The sequence below is a fragment of the Nomia melanderi genome, chromosome 10 (assembly GCF_051020985.1).
Source record: "Nomia melanderi isolate GNS246 chromosome 10, iyNomMela1, whole genome shotgun sequence".
NCBI classification, from domain to species: Eukaryota; Metazoa; Arthropoda; class Insecta; order Hymenoptera; family Halictidae; genus Nomia; species Nomia melanderi.
Window position 1 is genome coordinate 5,105,125 of NC_135008.1, and position 19,583 is coordinate 5,124,707.

At 47.3% G+C, this 19,583-nt stretch overlaps 1 protein-coding gene across 25 annotated transcripts in view; it reads left to right on the top strand.

Annotated features, from left to right (window-relative positions):
- Positions 1–19,583, top strand: part of rg (A kinase anchor protein rugose) — a 382,141-nt gene that overhangs the window by 249,329 nt on the left and 113,229 nt on the right. For all 25 annotated transcript variants that reach the window (XR_012999551.1, XR_012999552.1, XM_031982977.2 and 22 more), the window contains exon 2: positions 13,031–13,135. Coding sequence is in view for 23 of the 25 variants with exons in the window: in XM_031982977.2 (XP_031838837.2) it covers positions 13,031–13,135 (105 nt within the window). In the remaining 2 variants the exon portion in view is untranslated. The remainder of the gene's footprint in view (positions 1–13,030; positions 13,136–19,583) is intronic.

Here is a 19,583-nt window from a genome sequence, read left to right on the forward strand (position 1 = left end):
GCGGGGTAGTTCTGGGTAGAAAGTTTCGACGCTGTTATTAAATCTACCTTCATCCTTTTAAACTCGCGGTAATTCGCTGCAAAGGGGAGTAGTATAATCCTGATCGCTTCTCAAACTCGAATGGCACCGATGTTTCCCGGCATTCTGCGAACGACTTTACGAGCTGAGGGAAGTATCTCCTTGAAAAGTTAGATTTCAGTGGACCCGTGCCACCAGCGAACATCTTTTCGCGGACCGGACGGCTAACGAGGCTGAATTGTCGAATCGCGAGTCGAAAAGCATACCCGCGCAGCATGAATGATCCTCGTGAACCGGTCGAGGGTAACATGGCCGAACGCAAACAGCCCTGCGGCCGGCCGCGCGCCTACGGATTGAACCACTAGATTTCATTCCGTCGAGATGAACCACTCGAAAGCGCGGCGCGTTCGCTACTGACCGAGCCACTCGTCCCGATTAGAACACCGGACCCGTGACCGGTGTGTCATTATATCAGGGCCGATAACGAGGCGCCGGGAATGGCTCGGAAAAAATACAGTAACGACACAAAGGAACTGAGTGGCCTGCAGCGCCGCGCCAATTACCGTGTTACAGGATACCGTTGGATCCTCGTGAGCCCTGATTCGAGGGTTGCAAAGATTTGATTGTACGACGGGTTGTTCCTTTAGATGTTTTAAATTAGTAGAGAGAATATGGTTTCTTTTGTAATAGAATAATAAATGGAGTAATGTTTCAAAGTTTCTTAAATCGTATCGTTAACACGTTAATCGCCACGGTGGTCACATCGTCTGAATTGAAAACAATTACAATATGAAAACTGATGTTGAATTAAAATGGCTAGTAACATGAGTAACTAAATGATATAATTTAAGAGTTATGATATCAAACCGTTGATAATTAACTTTAATACCATTTGCCTCTGTTATAATACGATAAGTAATTCTATATGAAGCGCTCCAAATGTTCGCGGCGGTTAACGTGTTAAAGAGTCTAATTGGCTTTTAAACCGGTTTACCTAAGTGGCTCATTTTATAAAGGAATATAGGGACGATTCTGCAGTCTCGACGAGTCGTATGAGCTGCGAACAAATTTTTAACGACGGATAGATCGATGACGCGGGTGTGTTATCGCGTTCGAAAATAGTAGTCCATTGAAATCGATACAGATGCTCGCGGCGCAAGTGAGCGATATTAATTCAAGCTCGGATTTCACGGGGGAGCCCGTGTTTGCCGGTTGATTCCTGCCGAATAACAAATGCAGGGAGATCGTTATTGGCGGCGCTGCGTGCTGACGAACCGCATGCGAGAACAGCATCCGTGCGGGCTGATCGCAACGTTGTTTGTTGGGACATTTTTCCGCGTTCGGTTCGCTGAAAAATTCAACTGTTTGTTAGGGGAGAATCGCCCTCTGCTATTGCACTTTATAAACGATCGTTTTTCAAAATTGTGAAAAATACACTGTTACAGTATACCCCCGTGTAACGCGGTTAACGCGTTACGAGTATGAAATCGCGCTGTACGGGATTTTTCTCGTCAGCGATATAGAATGATATGTTTCAAATGATTATTGGCGTGTCAACTTTTATTTCCTATGTTGTAAAAATAAAGGAATCAGTGAACAGAGGGAGCTAACGAAGGAAACAATGTAGTGCTCGACCAAGCCTCACCTCATTTCCAAACGCAACGAATTTCTACGGTTGCACGACGAATCGCGTTATATCAAAATACTAGTTGCAGTATGCTCGCGTTATACGCAGTGTATTTAGCTTCCATCACGAATATCTTCCGAGCCGTGCTACGATTCCCAACTAATTGCGGCGATGCAAATAAGTGACCGTGCACGCCGCAGTTTATTTGCGAAGTCCCGATCCGATAATCGACCTGATGAATAAACGACGACCAGCTATTTGCCCGGACTTTTCCGCGCGTAGGCCGCGGCTCATATTTCATTCTACGCGGACATTTCGCGCTGACAGTCATTCGCAATTAGCGTGGCAACAGATGGAGGTGTGAGGTTCGAAAACAGTCCGCGCGGCCGCGTCGCGTTAAATAGCTCGGATCGAATGAGAAAAAGCAGCCTTTTTAATCCCGACCGACGGGGAAAAACATTCCCGAAGGGCCGTAAAAACACCGAAAAACACATTCAACGATAGAAACAATACTCTATTTCAACTCTGGGTCATTGAAATTCAATTGTTTCAAGCGCCATCTCGCCGAACCTCTTCGCGATTGAAAACATCCCGCGATCCGATCGCTCGGAATGCATCGATGATCATCGAACTCCGAATAACGGACTCTTCCGCGTTTATTCCCATCGATCCCAATAATGAAACCTTGAGAGTCACTGATAGTTCCCGGCTAATGGAAGTACAACGTTTCCACTTTTCTCCGCGCGAACACGACGCGCCCGTAATTATAGGAACGTCGCGCGTCAGACGCCGTTCGCCGCGAAAGCCTACTAATTGCGGCCTATTAGGCTCCGACAGCTCAGTTTCAAGTTTAGCGATGCGACTCATCCGCCGCCCCGTGCAGGAACCGCGGCGCGGGCCGACCGTTTCCGCTTTTATTTTTATTAACCGGAACCGCAACGTTTCTCATTACGCCCGCTGACTTCGAAACGTGTAATTAACACCAGACCTCGCGCGGATGAATTTCTACCGGGATCCCAGCGCGCCGAGGGATTTTCCGTCGGCGGGGTTGATCGTCGCGCGATTAATTACACCTTCGCCGGGGAAAAAGGCAGATCAGCGACTCTCAATGGAGTTTTTAAACATTCGAGTTCCCTTCGCGTAATCTCTTCACGTTTGTCGCCGCTTTCCCGCGCGCGACCCTGGACCGTGATAACTAGAGTAAATGGGCCGTGGCTAAAAGCGTGCCTTGCAGTTTTTTTTTGCCCCGTGTTCGCCGAAAATACGAGTCTCTTCTGGTATCAGGCGGTTTGAGAATCGTTTCATACCCCATTGAAAGCAACGTCTATCGCGAGTAGCGGCGTTTCCTTTGTTCTATTTCCACTCGGCTTTCGTGGTGTTTTATACTCTGATCTCATTAGGAACCCCGCTAGTGGAGCACCGACGAAAAGAGTCCACCGAGCGTAGACTATAATTAGCGAAAGCTTCTTATTTTGTCGGTCCGGGTCCCGTATTATACCGGGCGCGGCTGATAAATGACGAAATTAACTCGGGGAGTGGGTCTGGCGTCAAGGAGCAATCTGCAGATAACGAAAATAAATTGTCAGATTACCGGCAGAAAACCTGAAGCAATTCGTTACGGGACTTCGGTTTTATGCTCGCAATTTGTGGGCTATCTTCGTGGCCCAGGGAGTGCGTAATTTCCGGCAGAAATTTACGGACAACCGAGTCCTCGTGAAACAGAAAAATGTAGAATACGGGAGACTGGTCGATATTGGAGAAAAGAAGGTTGAACCTCGGTGTTAAAGACTCTACTGACACATAGTTCCGTGCGGTGAAGTTCTGTTAATCAAGGGCGGGGATCTTTAAGTGAGAACAAGCGATGACGCGTACGGGAAGACGCGGGGACAGGCGTAATCGGGCGTCACCGCCCCGCAGGAAGTGATGCGCCGAGGATGATGCAGACTGCATTCGTCAGACGAACTTCTGAAGTCAGTGACACGCGCCACTTACCGGTCCCTTTTATCGTTACGCTGCCCTTATTACGGCGTCTACGTACACCGGCTGCTGTCTCCCTATCAATTAACCGACGTAATGAGTGGCATTGTCTGCTGGAGCCAGTCGCCACTCCCTTCACCCTGACATTGCCTTCCTCGAGGTATTTTCTCCATCCGCGCCTGAAGAATCAATGCTTGGTAGTCTGGCTATCACCTGGAAGATAGAATTACCAATTACAATTTCCATAGACGGTGACAATTTTGTATAATGTCGAAGCTTCGAACGATGTTTCAATAGAACCTTTCAATAAAACGTTAGAACAAATATTTGAAGAATAGACGAAATCAGTCATGCAGCAGTTACTATAACGTTCTTTAACCTATATTGAATACTCCACTCCTCATTCAGAAGAGTATATAGAGCACACACTAGACTCAGTTCCTGTCCCATGCATCCCGAAAGTTCAATGATAGCCCAGTTAGTCCGCACGTTCGTAAATATTCCTACGAGACGTATTCGCGCCGGAAAGCTCCGGCGACAACGGACAGCACTATGTGCATGTCGGCCGAAATATGTTTGATCTCGAAAGATCGTTACGGAGGGAGGCGCGGCCTCATCGGCGATAACCAAGCGCAATTTTCGGACCGTCCACGGCGGACCGTTGAATAATACAAACGGATAACTTCGGACATTTCGCAAACACGCCACCGGGACGCGGAATATCTCGACACATAGACGCGAAGCGCGAGGGAAAGAGGGGGGCGGGCCGGAGAGAGAAAGCTGCGAGTGCTCGGCTGGTCGGATTGACCCCGGCTCGAACATTGTTCCGAATGCAAATCGTAGTTTACACCGAGACCCCGTTGAGACGGCTCCCTATCATGCTCCTGATGCAGGTTCGAGGACGCCAGCCGGCGACTCCTATTAGTCTGAACTCGAAAGCGGCGAAATGCTTGCGTGGCAGACACTCCGCGGTCCAATCCTACTCGAGACTTCCCTGGTTATCTCGATCCCTCGTCGCAGACGCCAATCCGCAAGTTATCGGACACTCATTTTTAGACGCGATAACGATCGACGGTTCCGAGGCTTCCTGAACTGCACTCGCTCGTTAACAGTGGAACTGCTAAGGGTCGAGATAACATATTCCTGACTATTGTACAGTTACTAGTTTCTCGGAGAAATTATTAACGAAGTTGATCGGGTGATACCGAGATTGAAGGATAAAGTCTTAACGAATACGCGGTTACAATTTTTACGGATTAGTTTCTATAGAGAAGAGTACCGAGATATTCCGACTGCGACGGAGAGAATTCATATTCCGACGTTATTAATCGTCGGCTTCCTTCCCGGCGAATCCAGGTACCAATGGGAGACATCGATCAACCTTTACCCGCAGGAAAAATGGGACTGCCGAGAGAGCGGTTCTAAAGTTTCGCTACGTTTCGGCCGTACTTAACGGCGAAGACCATTAACGAGGCTCCCGGCGACGCTGCGGCTCGTTCGAATGCATCGTTGGTTCTTTGTTCGCTCCGGGGGAAAAAGCGCGCCGAGAGTCTTCGGTTTTCCTGTCTTGGCCGGGTTCGTATGGTTATTCAACGGCTAGTTAGCCGCGAAGGGTGCCCGTTGACTCGTAAGATTCGATTGTTCCTATTATATATCATTAATGGAAAGTAACACGATCGTCGGGGAACGAGACAATGAGTCTCTTTACGCAGAAAATTAGCAGGGAACTGGGAAGTTCAGAGGCAAAGCCGGGTATTCACCGGCTGTTCGACTGCGCGGCAAAGGCATGGCTCGGCTCAGCGAGAACAATGCTTGTGAATTTAGAGCTTGTCAAGATGGCGGCCTAATTAGGAGGAACGCGGCTTAAATATGAATGTCGGCCGGAAAGAGAACAAGGACGCGGCGGCGGCGGCGGGGGGGAGGACAGAGACAACCGCGGCGAGGGGCGGGAGGGTGGTCCAGGGGTTGCGTGGTTCACCCAATGAGTCGGCTTCTCATTTCTCTTCTTCCGCGTCCTGCAGCTTTCACGGGGAAAAAGTGCGGTTTGTTTCGCGAGGTGCACGGCCCGTGCATAATGCACCCCTTCTAATAGATAATTCAGGGCGGGCCGACGTCGAGGAATTCACGATGCACTTACACTGATGAGCGGAGATCTTCCAGCGGCGAACAAGATTTTCCGTACGGAAGTGAGGAATTAATTCTACTGCAAATTGAACGGCGGAAGATTAATCCTTCGCGCTCGGAAGTTTTCCACTAGATATTTCACTAAATTTTTAATACGGCATATATCGTCTATAGACGATGCTCTCGGAAACACTAAGTAACGAGAAGACGTATGAACGTTGGAAGAAAACTATTTTATTTCAATATTTTTATGCGAGCGTTGGATGTTATATAGAAGACAATTCTACTGTATCAGATCAAATGGGAGTCACTTCTCGAGTAAAGGGTTAACCCTTTGCACTCGGATGTTTCTTGTTAGAAATATTTAACATTTCTTTACGAGGCGAAGACGATGTTCTTTGAGAATAATTCGAAGAGAAATCACCAGTACATTGAGGAACAAAGCTGTTTTGTTCCAATGTTTCACGTATCGAGGCATTATACGAAGTTTAATATTAAATATCACATTCTATAGTTTTACTGTGTCAAATCAAGTGGTGACTGGGAGTCACTTCTCGAGTAAAGGGTTAAAGCAGCTTGTGTACGCGGCGGATGTAAATCGGGGAGTAAGATGGGCAATGAACAGAATTAGACGTTTCATGAAACTGGCGGTGACCCGGGATTTTGGAGCAGCACGCGTAATTAAGGAAAGTTGCGCGGTTCATGTTTATGAGCGGTAGCGGGCTAGTCCTCTTAATCCGTCCTTCAAGACTGTCTCAGGCTTTGTACGTTATTAGAACGGTTATTTCGGGAGGAATATTCTTGGTTAAGGAGTAGACCGTACGCCTCAGGTTACGTTGGAACGAAAAAGATTTTGGAAATGCGATTCACCTTGGAAAAATACTAATTGCTTCTTTTACGATTACTGGAGAGGTACAGATGTTTCTTTGAGAAATCATTAAAGATTCAGTAATGCTTAAATTGAAATATAAGCAAATTGGAATCTTAACTACTGTACCAGTCAAAATGACTGGTTTCGGTTTGTTTCGCAGTTATTAATATCTTAAAAGCATTGAATATTTGAAATGATTTTAAAAATAAATAGTTTCACTTGAGTACTATGATGAATATCCAAAGAAACTGAAAATAATCTATTGTTACAATTTTTATAGAGATTACATATCAATCGTATTAAATTACACTAGAACTACCGAGTATTAAATGCTCGGTTATGGCTAGTAAATGCATGCTTATGGCTTCTATAAAGAAATGTTAAAATCTCACTTGAAGATCTCGGTATTTGTAAATGTTAACGAGACAAAATTGCAAGAGAGGAATGAATTATTCGTTGACCGATACGAGATGATATAATCTATTGAATAATAGGTTCTGCACACCTCCGAACGCATCCCGTTGAACGCAAACTACCGCGACATATCCGATAAAGTGACGGCAGATCTATAATAGAGGCGCACTGTGATTCGCCGCGAGCGCTAATTGCTTTCGAGGATGAAGATTGATCCGGGTCTGACATCTCACCGGTTTCATCAAATTGGTCACCCATCAACCGACTGGCTAGTGGCTGTCTGCCAATTTCGGGAATGATTAGGACTTAATGCAAGTAAATAGACGCAAACACCGTCCCGTGCAAACTTGAATTATCCGCGCGAATATTTCACAGGAAGGAAATCCGTTGTGGTTCGAGGACTTTCAATTCTCCTCTGGTAGTTTGTCGAACGACCCGTTGCACGAAAATATTCATGAGCCTAAAAATAGGGGAGGCATGTCTTCGGTTAATAAAAAGGGGGAAAAAAGTACTCCTCGGGGAAACAAGCGGGAGCTTTGACGAAGTTTATTGGGAGACCGAAAATAAAGTTCGAAGGGTGGGAGAACAACGATCGGGACGAAGGGACGCGAAGGGAGGGGAGAACTGGAGCGACGAGGACAGAGGAAGACGACGACAACAAGCTGGTCCACTGAAATTTCCCGGGATCGCAGTTTGCAAATGTCCTGTCGAAATAACCTCTGGCACACCGGCCCGGCGAGAATTCACTTTGGCAGGTCGAGTGGAGCCGAGCCATGGCAAAAATTGCATAGAGATAGTCGAACTGAATCGACTGGATTAAGAAGCGATACACTGGAATTGGAAGTTTCGTTGAAATGTATCGACGCGTAAAAATAAATATCGATTGAACATGTAGTTTAATGCAAACAATATCGCGCGGGCGGAATGAAATTTCCATCAGAATCTTTCATTGCCTGACGCATCCTTTGGTTCCACTACTGAACGTAACGATGTTACATTGCTGGTCTGATATATTGTTTGGCTAGACTACTTGTTTCATATATAACGTTACTCTTCGTTGGAAATCTACTTATCGCTAATTTTCTGATTTATTCTTTGAAACTGCTACTTGTCTGATTTATCCTTTTCCATTACCACTCGCTCGACCTGTTTTCTAGTAGTACCACTTGAAATCAACCAGCAAACACTACAGCCGGTTAAATAAATTACACTAATACACCGATAACGATTACCGTAATTAACCCAAGATTAAATTCGGCGTTCACAGGTTTAGGGCAAATTAACCTAAATTAAAAATGAGCACACTCGAAATTCCGATTAAGTGGAGTGCATTCCGCACATGTGTTTTCGACTAGTCGAGGGTCATGTTCAATCAAAAATTGATCAACTTAATGGAATTAATTGCGCCCGAGCACCTCCTCGTCGTTCGACGCATCGCGAAGCTTTGCGCCACTCTATGCGTGTGCGTATGTGTAATCAGTGCGTACAAGCCGACATGAATACTACAAATTCAGTCCATTGTTCTGAGCGCGCTTCTTGACAGTGATTCGCTGGAGAACTGACGTTTCGGAATACACGTTCGAATCATTCTGTCCATGCATGACTCTTCGGATAAAACTTTCATCGTAACAAGCCGCTGTCGATGTTAATCGCCCGCGTGTTCCATTGTCGGAATTCCGCTGAATATTTCCCTGCGCTGCACTCCCTTTTTGAGAATAAAACAACATTCGGAAACGTACGGCAGTGTAAAATGGAAATAGAAAAAATATACGCCACCTCGCCACTACAGCGAAGATAATTGAATACAAAAATATTCTGCATGGAAAAGCTCCCTAGGAAATTTCTGTTAAAACGTTGCCTAAAGTACATTCGATTTTGGTATTTTACAACCATCCGAAAGTAGCGACACGCTGGGAAATAAATTCAAATTCTTCAGAATACAATTGGAAGAACTAAATTCTGATAAAGAATGGCTTTACATAAGAAACATTAATCTGTACTTCGGATATTTTGTATATTGATTTCTACCGCGTGTGCGCTGCGCAATTTAGAACGTCCAAATTCCCCAACAATGCACGAAGATCCGCGGTCTGGTTATTATTATCAATACCGTTACGAAAATACGGTGGAAAGAGGAAGAGGATTTTTGCCGGGTACCACGCATTCTTGGAAATCCAATTGAAAGCCCTCCGTATCGCGCAAACAAGCTTCGAAGCGCTGTCTCGCGGGTAACTCGATCAGGGCCGCCTACGTGAACAGCGTGAACTGGCATTCACGTTGCAGCGAACGCCGTCAAATACCGGTAACTTCGGCACGACAACGATCGATCTTCCGGGAACATTTATTTGCACCCGTTCGCTCCGAGCCATGGTTAGTCCGTAATAAATTATACTTCAATAACGATGGGGAACGCTCGCGATTAGGTATTGGGTTTCGATAATAACGGGGTATTAACTAAAGTTCAAACAGTTTCGCGCACCGATCGCTACCGGACGCTTTTATGAGTGTACCTAGTTCGGATAGGTGTATCGATCATCCTGATCCGACGCAGGACAAGAGAGAAAAGCGCTGGGACTCGACTGAAAGGAAAACGTTCCAACGCGAAGATACGAATCGACGAAAGAATTTTCGGGATTAACCGTGAACTTAGCGAAGTTCCTATTGTTTCGACGACAACGAGCGTGCACGGTGAATATCGTATTTCATTGGTTTTCCGTCGGGCTGCACACACCTGTCAAAAGATTTTCACGCGGCTGCGTCTAATAACGCTCTATATCTTTCGCGAGTTCACCGCGGCCACTGTTTTCGTTGCCGAATAAGCACATTTGGCACGTTCCGTGCCGGCTGGCTGTTTTCGACTGACAGAAACATAGAAGGTGTAAAAGCAAGTGGTATCCAATTAGCGGTCGGCTCCGCTGGCCAGCCCTAATTCACCGAATCCCATTCCGCCTTCCCTCGCATGTCCATTCTCCCGCGAATTCGAGTGTGAACGATCGAACCGCACTCGCACACGTTCACGCGCACTTACACGCGGACATAACGAGAATGGTCCCGCGGTAATTTTAACAGTAACAGTCGAAACGTTATTACCTTGGGATTAATCAGATTTACAGAGAATTAATTACAAATTGCGTTGAATAAGAAACATCCTCGTGTATCAGTTTTTGCGCGAAAACGCTGAGCAGGGACTTCGATCTTTCGGTGAATCGTTAAGACTGATCGTCCTTGTATTTTTCGGCTTCCATCGACAGTCTGACATGGCGGAAAGAACCTTTTGTATGTCCCCTACACGGGTTGTTCACGGGAACTTCGTTGGCGAACGTTTGTCGAGCAGAACAATCCGAGCTATCGAGTCTGTCCGGCACATCGCAATCAATTCGAAGCGACGGTGTCAGCAGCGAGTGCTCGTCGAACGCAAACAGTGTAGTCGCGACATTACTTTTTCGGAGAGAAGCTCTTATGAGGCTTCCTGTCCTCGTGATATTGGAACACGTTCCTTTTAGAATTGTCGAGTGGCTATTTGAATGTAGGGCGCGCGAGGCGAGCTTGCGGAAGGGATCAAAGAAGATTGTTATTTGTACAGCCCCCTTGTACCTAGCCCTCGCAAGACACCTTAACCCCTTGTATCACTTTAAAGTGCCATTTTCATCGAAATATTAATGCCACCTAAAACTTAAGTCTTCCCTCTGAATCTCATCCAATCTCTTCAAACAAACAGAGAACGGAAGTGTCCAATACTTAACGCGATATTCTTATTATTGCGTTTCTAAATATTTCTATTCGTTATCAATCGTCTTATAATTATTTTCGAGGAGCTCGCAAGCGCTGGACATCGGTGGCAGCAGCTATGTTGAAAGAGCACGTTAAAAATAAATCCGCTAGAAAAATCATTCGCCTGTGGATGACGCAGTGGCCAAAGCGATAAGCAAGAGAAAAACATCCCCGTGCCTTGGATTTCGAGGACTGCGCGAAATCTCGTTGGCAGAAGCCCATTTCGGTACATCCATCGTGGGTATTTTGGCGAACATCGTACGATCGATATTTCCAGCAACCCTTCTATTTTTCAGCATCGCACCGCCGCCACCCTTCTGATCCCTGGTACACGATCGCCCGGAATTTCGTCTAGTGGCGTCGGGGTCACATCTCGAAGGTGGTGGCTGGGCGTCGTCGCACGTGAAATCGTAGCGCCGAGTCTCTCCGCGGCAATAACGCCGCTCCCCATTTTTTCCCGCGGAATTTATTTTTCTCGAGGGGTGCTCGTGAACGACGGTTACGTGACAACGAAAACTGTAAGTCATCCACGCCACTCGACCCTACTTCTGGCGAAACGGGAGGAGACAGCCGCGGTAACCTCGCGTTTCAAAGGACGAGCCGAAGCATTGCATTTTACGGCACCTTTGGGTAGAAAGGTTGGAACGTTTAATTGAAAACAATATGTATAAGTAAAAGATTCGAAATTCACGACTGGATCGTTTTTGGTATTGAGTCGATCGATGTGCTGTCATTAATGCAAATGGCCATAAAATACCAAGTATAATGTGTTGAATACTACATATTAAATTATTCTTATAACACAGAGCATTATTTTCATTTTCAAACACTCTGACCGGAAACCTTCGAACGTGAACCATTTATTTCCAAAGAAATATGTACAAAGAACAGATGGTGTTGATTTTTTCATCCTCTCGTGCAATACGTCTTCTACGTGTCGTAATAACAGAAAGTTCTTAAAGCCTTTATTGTGTAAGAGAAGTTCCAAGAACGATCTCGCCGGGAACTTTTGAACGCCGCAACTTTGTGTTCGAAGGGTTTCGATGTGAATAGACACCTTTCAATGGCCGAGGTAACAAGGGAGACTCAGCAGAATTTTCCGAATACATTCGACCGTCTAGATTGCGTACATTATTCAAAGCGTCTCGGAAATGTCCCATCACATTAAGATATATGTACACCGATACTCCGAGCCTCCCTATACTTCTGATATTCCGCGGCGTGACGAGACGCGAGGCGGTCTTGGAGGAGAATTTTTTTATTAAACCCGGCATGATCCATAAATCGCGCCGCGGCACGTATCATCTCGGCTCAAAATTATTCCCGTTTCTGCTCGGGTAAGCCCCTCCGCGGGATAGGTTTACCTGCTCTCTCCTTTTTTTTATCAATTTAATAAACGGCCTCGCGTTATCCATGAATTTTTACGAGCGATCCACGATCGTAAAAATGGCTGCTCGTGATCCCGTTGCGGGCGTAGGTGGTACATAAGTAATTCATGATCGATATCGGTGGAAGGGGACCGGTGTTCGGCTGAGGAGAGGATAACGGCGGCAATGGCAACGGGGACGGAGAAGGGGGGGGATACTTCGTCCGGAAATTACGCTCTCGTCGTGGAGACAGCGCTTCCGGTTTGGCCGTACATAAACCGTTTCGAGTGTAAGGAGACACCGCAAATATACGCAGTTTCGTAAACTCTTCGCCGCGTTCCGGGTCGATCTATCGACAACCGGTGTCCGTGGGGGATAAGTCATGGGTTCGGGCCCGCGCTCGCGTCGAAAACACATAAATTTCCCGGCGCGAATGGCGCGTGAACGCTCCGGAGCTGAAAATTTCGGTTGGTCGCGTCCACTCGTTCCAGTTTCGAGCGGACCGAAAAGTTTTCGAGCTTCTGGCTTCCCAATTTTGTTCTACAATCTCTCGCGACGCGACCGTTGTACGTTTGGTCTGCGGATAAGTCGGAGATTGAAATAAATAGAATAGATTCCGTTGTTCAATGTTTTGCATTGCAATGCGCGAATAAGTATTGGGAACGAGTGAAGTGGAAGATAGAGGAGTTTCGAACGAAATACGTAATACGTCAATGAAGTTTCATTTAACGTACTGTTTCCTTTTCGACTGTTTGGTCGATCTGATGTAATAGTAAGAATGATTTTTATCAAGGTTGTAACATTCTTATCGATGTACAATGGACGGATGAGTATTTAACACCGAATTCGTTCTGTTTACAGCTGGTGGGCGGTGAATTCGACATGGAGCTGAACTTCGTGATTCAGGACGCGCAGAACATCAGGCACATGCTGGAACTCCTTGATCATTGCCCGCCCAATCTCCAGGTAAGCAATGGGCGTTAACGTTCGGCTCGATCAAACTAATTACCAAACCGGGTCGGCTGTTCTACACCCGCTGGAAATTCGATTCCCCCCAAGAGCGCGCGATCGATGCGATCGATGCTCGTTAAATGGCTCGCTCGCGATAAATTCCATCGGCGCGGCAGATTTTTCTCGCGGGAACTCCACCGCGATCCTCATTTTTCCCCGTGTCCGAACGGCTCCAGGTTAGCGGATGTCTTTTCCGCGCGAAACAAAAGAGTATTCAAAACGCGGGGCATGATTGCGAACGGAATTGGAACTCGTTGCGCGGCAATTTCGTTTCTCGCGGAGGGAACGAAAATTGTTCTCTCGCTTTGCGCTCCGCTGCCAGGAATTTATCAGGCGCTGTTAACGTCGCTCGTAACCTGACTCGGACCGGACGCGAATCAATGCGAATGCCGCTCCAATGGAAAAGAAGAACGTTGTAAAACACTCCTCTTGTTGCGATCGAAGCTGTGACGTCGTTCGCCGGAAAACGGAGAGCTCTTTTTTTTACGGAGACGAACGAATCGGCGCCGGTTTAGAGAATTCGAAATAGGTTCTAGCCGAAACTGACCAATTCGATTCCTCCGCCACCCGAAACGTCGAAGCTCGCCGACGGAGACGCGAAGAGTCGGGATTTCCTTCGTGGAAAATCGGCTGCCGGATATTTGATACGAAAGATTGTCCGAAGGGGAACGATAGCTTCTCTTGATCTTGTTAGATCGAGCAAAAGGGACGCTCGAAAGTACCATGATATTATATCATTGTTTCCGGGGGAAACGAAGGGACGCGAACATTTTCGAAATATATTTCGACTTGTCCGCTTTCGTATTTCGCGCACGCGAAACAGGGTGGCCTGGATCTGTCAGCGGCGGGTGATATTATTATTGAAATATTACAGTGTCATTTCCATTCGACTTACAAGACACTGTGGCCGAGACGCGCGGCGCCATTCCGAGCTCTCGGCGTCGTTACATTCGGTCTTGTTAAAGGCGCCGGCAGAGCGCCGGCGTAAAGACACGGGGATAGAAAAGTTTCGCAAATAATAGCGGGCCCTTAGCCGCCATGTCAAGCGGAGGGAAACCCATTTACTCTTTCTCCCGGGTGTTGCTAAACTTGTACTAGCTTGTTCGCGTCCCGCGAAACTCCTTTCGCGAGGCGAAAGTAAATAGAAATTTAAACTGTGTACACGGGTGCGAGTTATAAGGAACTTGTTCCGCCTTTCTCCGTATCCTTCGCGGGCGAGACGTCGTCCGGCGAGGCAACGGCGACAAGCAATCTCCCCGCGATTCATTTGTTAACGTTGTTTCCTCGCCGAGTGCTTTAATCGAGAAACCGGCTGCGCGAAACAGACTCGCGAGGCGTAAACGAATCACAGATGCGCGAGCTGTCACGATTAATACACGCTAAGCGAACATCGTGTAATTCAATGCGGATCGATCCACTTTCACTGAATGTGGTTTTAACAATTTAAAAGAATTTCGAATTGACGAATTCCTAGGAACAATAAAATAACCGCGTTACAAACATCTGTGAATCTAGTGTCAGACTTCTCATATTTACTCGTGTATCTGTCGATAACGTTCACCTTCTAGCGTTTACAAGGGTTTATATCGCTAGGAGTCACGCGAAAAGAAGCAGCGATATCGACATTCGAGCCTACAGTGTGAGCTCTCTATATAGTATCGGTTGTGGTTGACATAATCTATTGGAGATCGATTTCTGGCGTCCTCAGAATCCCGTTCAAGCACGTCCCTGAAATGTTAATACTGTTAAGGGAGTTTCCAGGTTGCCGTCCCTAACTGCGGGGCGGTCTCCTATGTAAGGGTGACTCCTATGTACACCGAATGTCCGCAGAAATACGTACATACGCGCGTGTACAGGGGTATATATATGCACATAGCAGGCTACCCGTGTCATTGAAATCGGAGCCAGACGCTGGATCGAATGCATTTGAAACGTGTTGCGCCGACGGACGGGCCGCGCAGTTTTATAGTATCAAAATACCTAAGCTCGTAACTTGGATCGGCCCGGTGCGCACCGGGAATTTCCGCGTCGGCCGATAAAGATTCATAAATACGGGAAAATCGCGGGAGGCGATAAAGCTGCGCGGAAATAAATCCGCGGCTCGATGGGAGAAATTAAATCGAAATTTCCGACGGAATAAACGTCGATACACCGGCCAGATGAAATTCAATGTACGCCCGCCGCGAGGGGCCGAAGCCAATAACGTTCCAATGATTCCCATTTCGACGCTCCTTATCCTTGCGGTGGCAATTTACGGGCGGCCGAGGTCTCGGGAGCGGAGATCGAACGTCCTCCCGGGGATCGAGGAATTACAATTAAATCTAGAGTACGTTGCTTCGTTATTTACCGGTAGCCGCGCTGCAAGCTGCGACCGTCTTCAAAGGGGGCAATTAAAATGGATGAGACATCGTTCAGCCCCGGCGAAAGAGATCGATCAAAGGATCGAAAAAGTATATCGTTGCACGGTAACGCAACCGTAAAACAGGGAAATACAAGAAGGCAACTTAGAGGGAACGAGAGAGAGAGAGAGAGAGAGGGAGAATGAGAGAGAGGAGGAGGGGGAAAGCGGCCAGCATCGCCGTAGAATTTCATATTGAATCTTTTCATTAAGGAAATCCGCCTTTGCCGCGGATCCAATACTCTTCGAATCGAGTTCCGCTCTGTCCATTATCGTATGGCCGCGCGCTCAAAGGGCCGAATAGCTCAAACCGTAGCAAACCGCCGCGAACCTTCCCCCTCCCGTTCCTCGCGGCCCGTTTCGCATGCATCGCTTTTCTTTGTACGGCATTATGGGATAACGAACACGCTGCGGAATTCCGTTACGTTATCCGCTGTTTGTTCGCTGTCCAGTGAAACTAGCGGATGCGCTTTATTACTGCGCTTGTGAGCGCTGTTATCTCTGTATCCCGCAATTAATCGCGGACGAGCAAATTGGAATGAAATTGGATGGATTTATTCGAACGGGGATGCTTCCTCGCGTAAAAACTTAGTCGCTCGTGAATAAACGGAATAAGGATTCTTTCAAACAACGCTTCGATGAAAGAACCATGGAAATGATCGAAAGAAGTAAATTCGGGAGCGAAATCGAAGATAAAGTTTGATTCTCTTCGCTAGGTGTACGAATGTATACTGTATACTTTATTCTACTGTTCCTAGGAAAATTGATGTTCAAATCGCCTACGGATATTTCCGTGGAACCGTTCTTGAGGGACGCGTAACTGATCCACCAATTTCTAATTAGACTGCAACGAGTATACGGAACCCTCGCCGATCAATGCCTCGCGTCCATTTGCAACACTTGTACACATTTACCGAGCAACCCTAATAATTGTTAGCCGTGCAGCCCCGCAGAGCCGGCACTACATAAAACAGAGAGATCCAGAGGCCATCGGGGAACACGGTTAACCGTATTTAGGCGAGCACTACTTCAGGTACACACGGCCACCGGTGTCGTATCGATGAAATGTAAATTTGGATAACTGCTTGCAAACGTCATTCACGCCGGTGCAAGCTGCGCTGTGTATTTGTCTCATGCATATGCCTGCGCCGACGAGCTCGATACCACGGGAACGCTCGCCCCGTTCGTCTTCGTCGCTCGTGGAGCGCGCGTTCTCAGGAATAAACTGGGAATCGCGGGTTAAGCGTTTCCGCACTGAAGTTTCCCGATCGCGATTAAAATAAAATCGCGGCGATCGAAGCGGACCGCCGCGAATTAAGCCGGGAATACGAATCCGCTCGGCGACGCGTGCCGCGGGGATAAAAGTGCGCGTCGCGCTCCGGGGCAGCGCCGATCGGAATTTATGGTATCGGTTCGGCGGACACGGGCAAACTATTAAATTCAGAACGGACAGGCCCCCGCGTCAGAATCCCGGCTACGTTCCGGCGTGTTTATGTGAACAATTTGACATCGATGGCGGTGCGCCCGGCAGATTTAACAAGTTCGCGATGCCTCCCGAAGTCCATGAATAACTCGCGGCGCCGGCCCGCGGAACTATCGGTATGATTTAAGCGTTAGAACTTTGGATATCGCCGGACCGCCCCGCGCGGCGGACCCTTTCATAAATTGTCCGGTGAATTATGAACGAATTCCCCGGCCTTTCGCCGGTGAATCGTCCGGGCTGCGCGCCGCTTCCACGGCGGGTGGATGAATATAGAAAAAAAAGCATCGTTCCACCGAACGAACATTTATCAGAATTCGGAACTGGAGTAACAAAACAGACGCGACCTGTAACGCGTTGTATAAATCTGCGACGTTGCGTCGCTCCGTCGAAATTGGACGGCTTCCAAACGCCTCGGACAAACAGTGAAATAAACGGGAAGGACACGCGGGCTCGCTGGGTGTAATTTTTCCTATGATTAATTAACCGTCGTCGATTCATGGAAGGAACACGTTCGATGATTAATATGGATATTATTCCACCGTGTTTCGATACGCGTTGGAGTAAATAAACGGTGAGATAAATAAACCGAGTGCGACCGGCAAAGAAAAGTTGACGCGGAATAATACGAGCGGATCGAAGTTCAAAGGACAACGCGAGCGCGGCTCGTGCAATATTCATGTCGCGCGGCACTGGTGGAACGACTGCAGCGAGAAATCATAAGTGGCCGGTTACATATTACATGGCGGAACCGTGTGAATTAACCCTGTGAATTCCGGTGGCAGGAAAATATGTGTCGCCAGTGGGCGGGTAACGATCGGCGTCGTCCCATGCAAATGAAGATCCATCGTGAATGAAACGTCGAAGGTAAAATCGACTAACAGGGAGCCGGTGTAATGCAATTAACCGACAAAGGACCCGGCCTTCAGCTCTTACGCGACACATTAATTCTGTTCCGTGAATTACCCTCCGTCGGTCGCAATGTATATTTCATTTGGCCCGACGACAAATTAACGACGCGGTTTCAATTACGTCGGTCAGCTTCGATTGGTCTATCGATCGCCGCGAACGCTATCAAGGACGCTCGAGATGTTTCCTTCCATTCGAATCGTCAGTGAAATCGGCTGCCCGTTTCACGTTCCAGGTTTCAGTTTGAAAGGTCTTTATTCCCGTTAATGACCCGCCTCCTTTCTCGGTTCGGAAACCATTTACATCGCGGCGGATCGTTTATGCCGTCAAACAACTCGATACAACGGTAACGAATAACTGCGGCTGAGAAAGTTCGCCCCGGCTGCGACGGGAACTCATTAATCATACGATCTCGCAGACGTAACTGCGAGCCATAACTGCATGTCCTATATAGCAAACAGCGCAAAACATTTCAGCCACTGTAGTTAATACCACACGTCACCGCCACTATCCCGGAGTGCAACGCCAAGAACGTACTAAGATAATGCGATAGCGTGGAAGTGAAGCCGAAAGCGCGAGTCGGCAAAACATCGGGTCAAGTTTAACGACTTCGCTTCGACTGCAGGCTGAACCGCAACTTCTGCTCGTAAATTATAATTAACGTGGAATATTCGTCGTTTGTCTTCGGGTGGAGTTGCCTCGAGATGCGTTGATTTTCGAGTACTCGAATTTCCGAAGCTTTACATCTTCGAATCTTCCGTTTGTACGTTCGGCTTTCTGAATTTTTCTATTTCATAGAATTGCTGCGTCAATGGAACCTTGAAATGAATTGTTCGTGCGATCTTCCATGAAAATCAACAGTTCCCTTTCGCTAATACTTGCGTGAATTGAAATGTCGAGCTCCTCCAAGGCAGCGAGCACGCGTGACGGGCGTCACGCGTTCTATTGTCCTTATCCAACAGAAATCGTGCGTCATCGGGAGCATCGAAATTGCAAGCGGAGTCCGCTCGCGTGTCTATAATTTTCATGCTCGCGTCACAGGGACATTTCGTGACCGTTTCACGGTTGCGATCACGAACACAGCCACGAGTTCACGCACGGATGTCTTTGGTTATTAGCCCAGCCAGGATATTAATCTCGGTTAGTGGCAAGTATCGTGATAATGGCGACGCTCGCGTTGCGGTCGTCTCGGATTTATGTCGGCCGAGCCGGTCGATGCAACTCCGGTCCGGCGGCGCGAGTCATCGTAGGGAACATCAGCGCCGATTCTCACGGCGCGGTTAATTGCCCGCGGTTCGGCGCGTTGGGAATTGTCGTTCGAATTAAAACACGGCGACGCCGCGAGTTCGATAACATATTTTTCATCGTTAGCTGGGCTGTTAACCCTTTGCGCTCCGAATTTCTTTTGCAATCTTTCCTCATAACTCTGTATTATTGCGATATTTCATTTCAAATGCATTTTTACAAATAGTTTGTAAAGAACAGTATAAACGATTCTTCTTACTAATAATATTGAAAACAATATAATCCATTTTAAAAATATCTTGACAATGGAGCGCAAAGGGTTAAAAGTTTCTACCGAAAGTGGAAAATACAATCGTATTGTAATCGTCTCG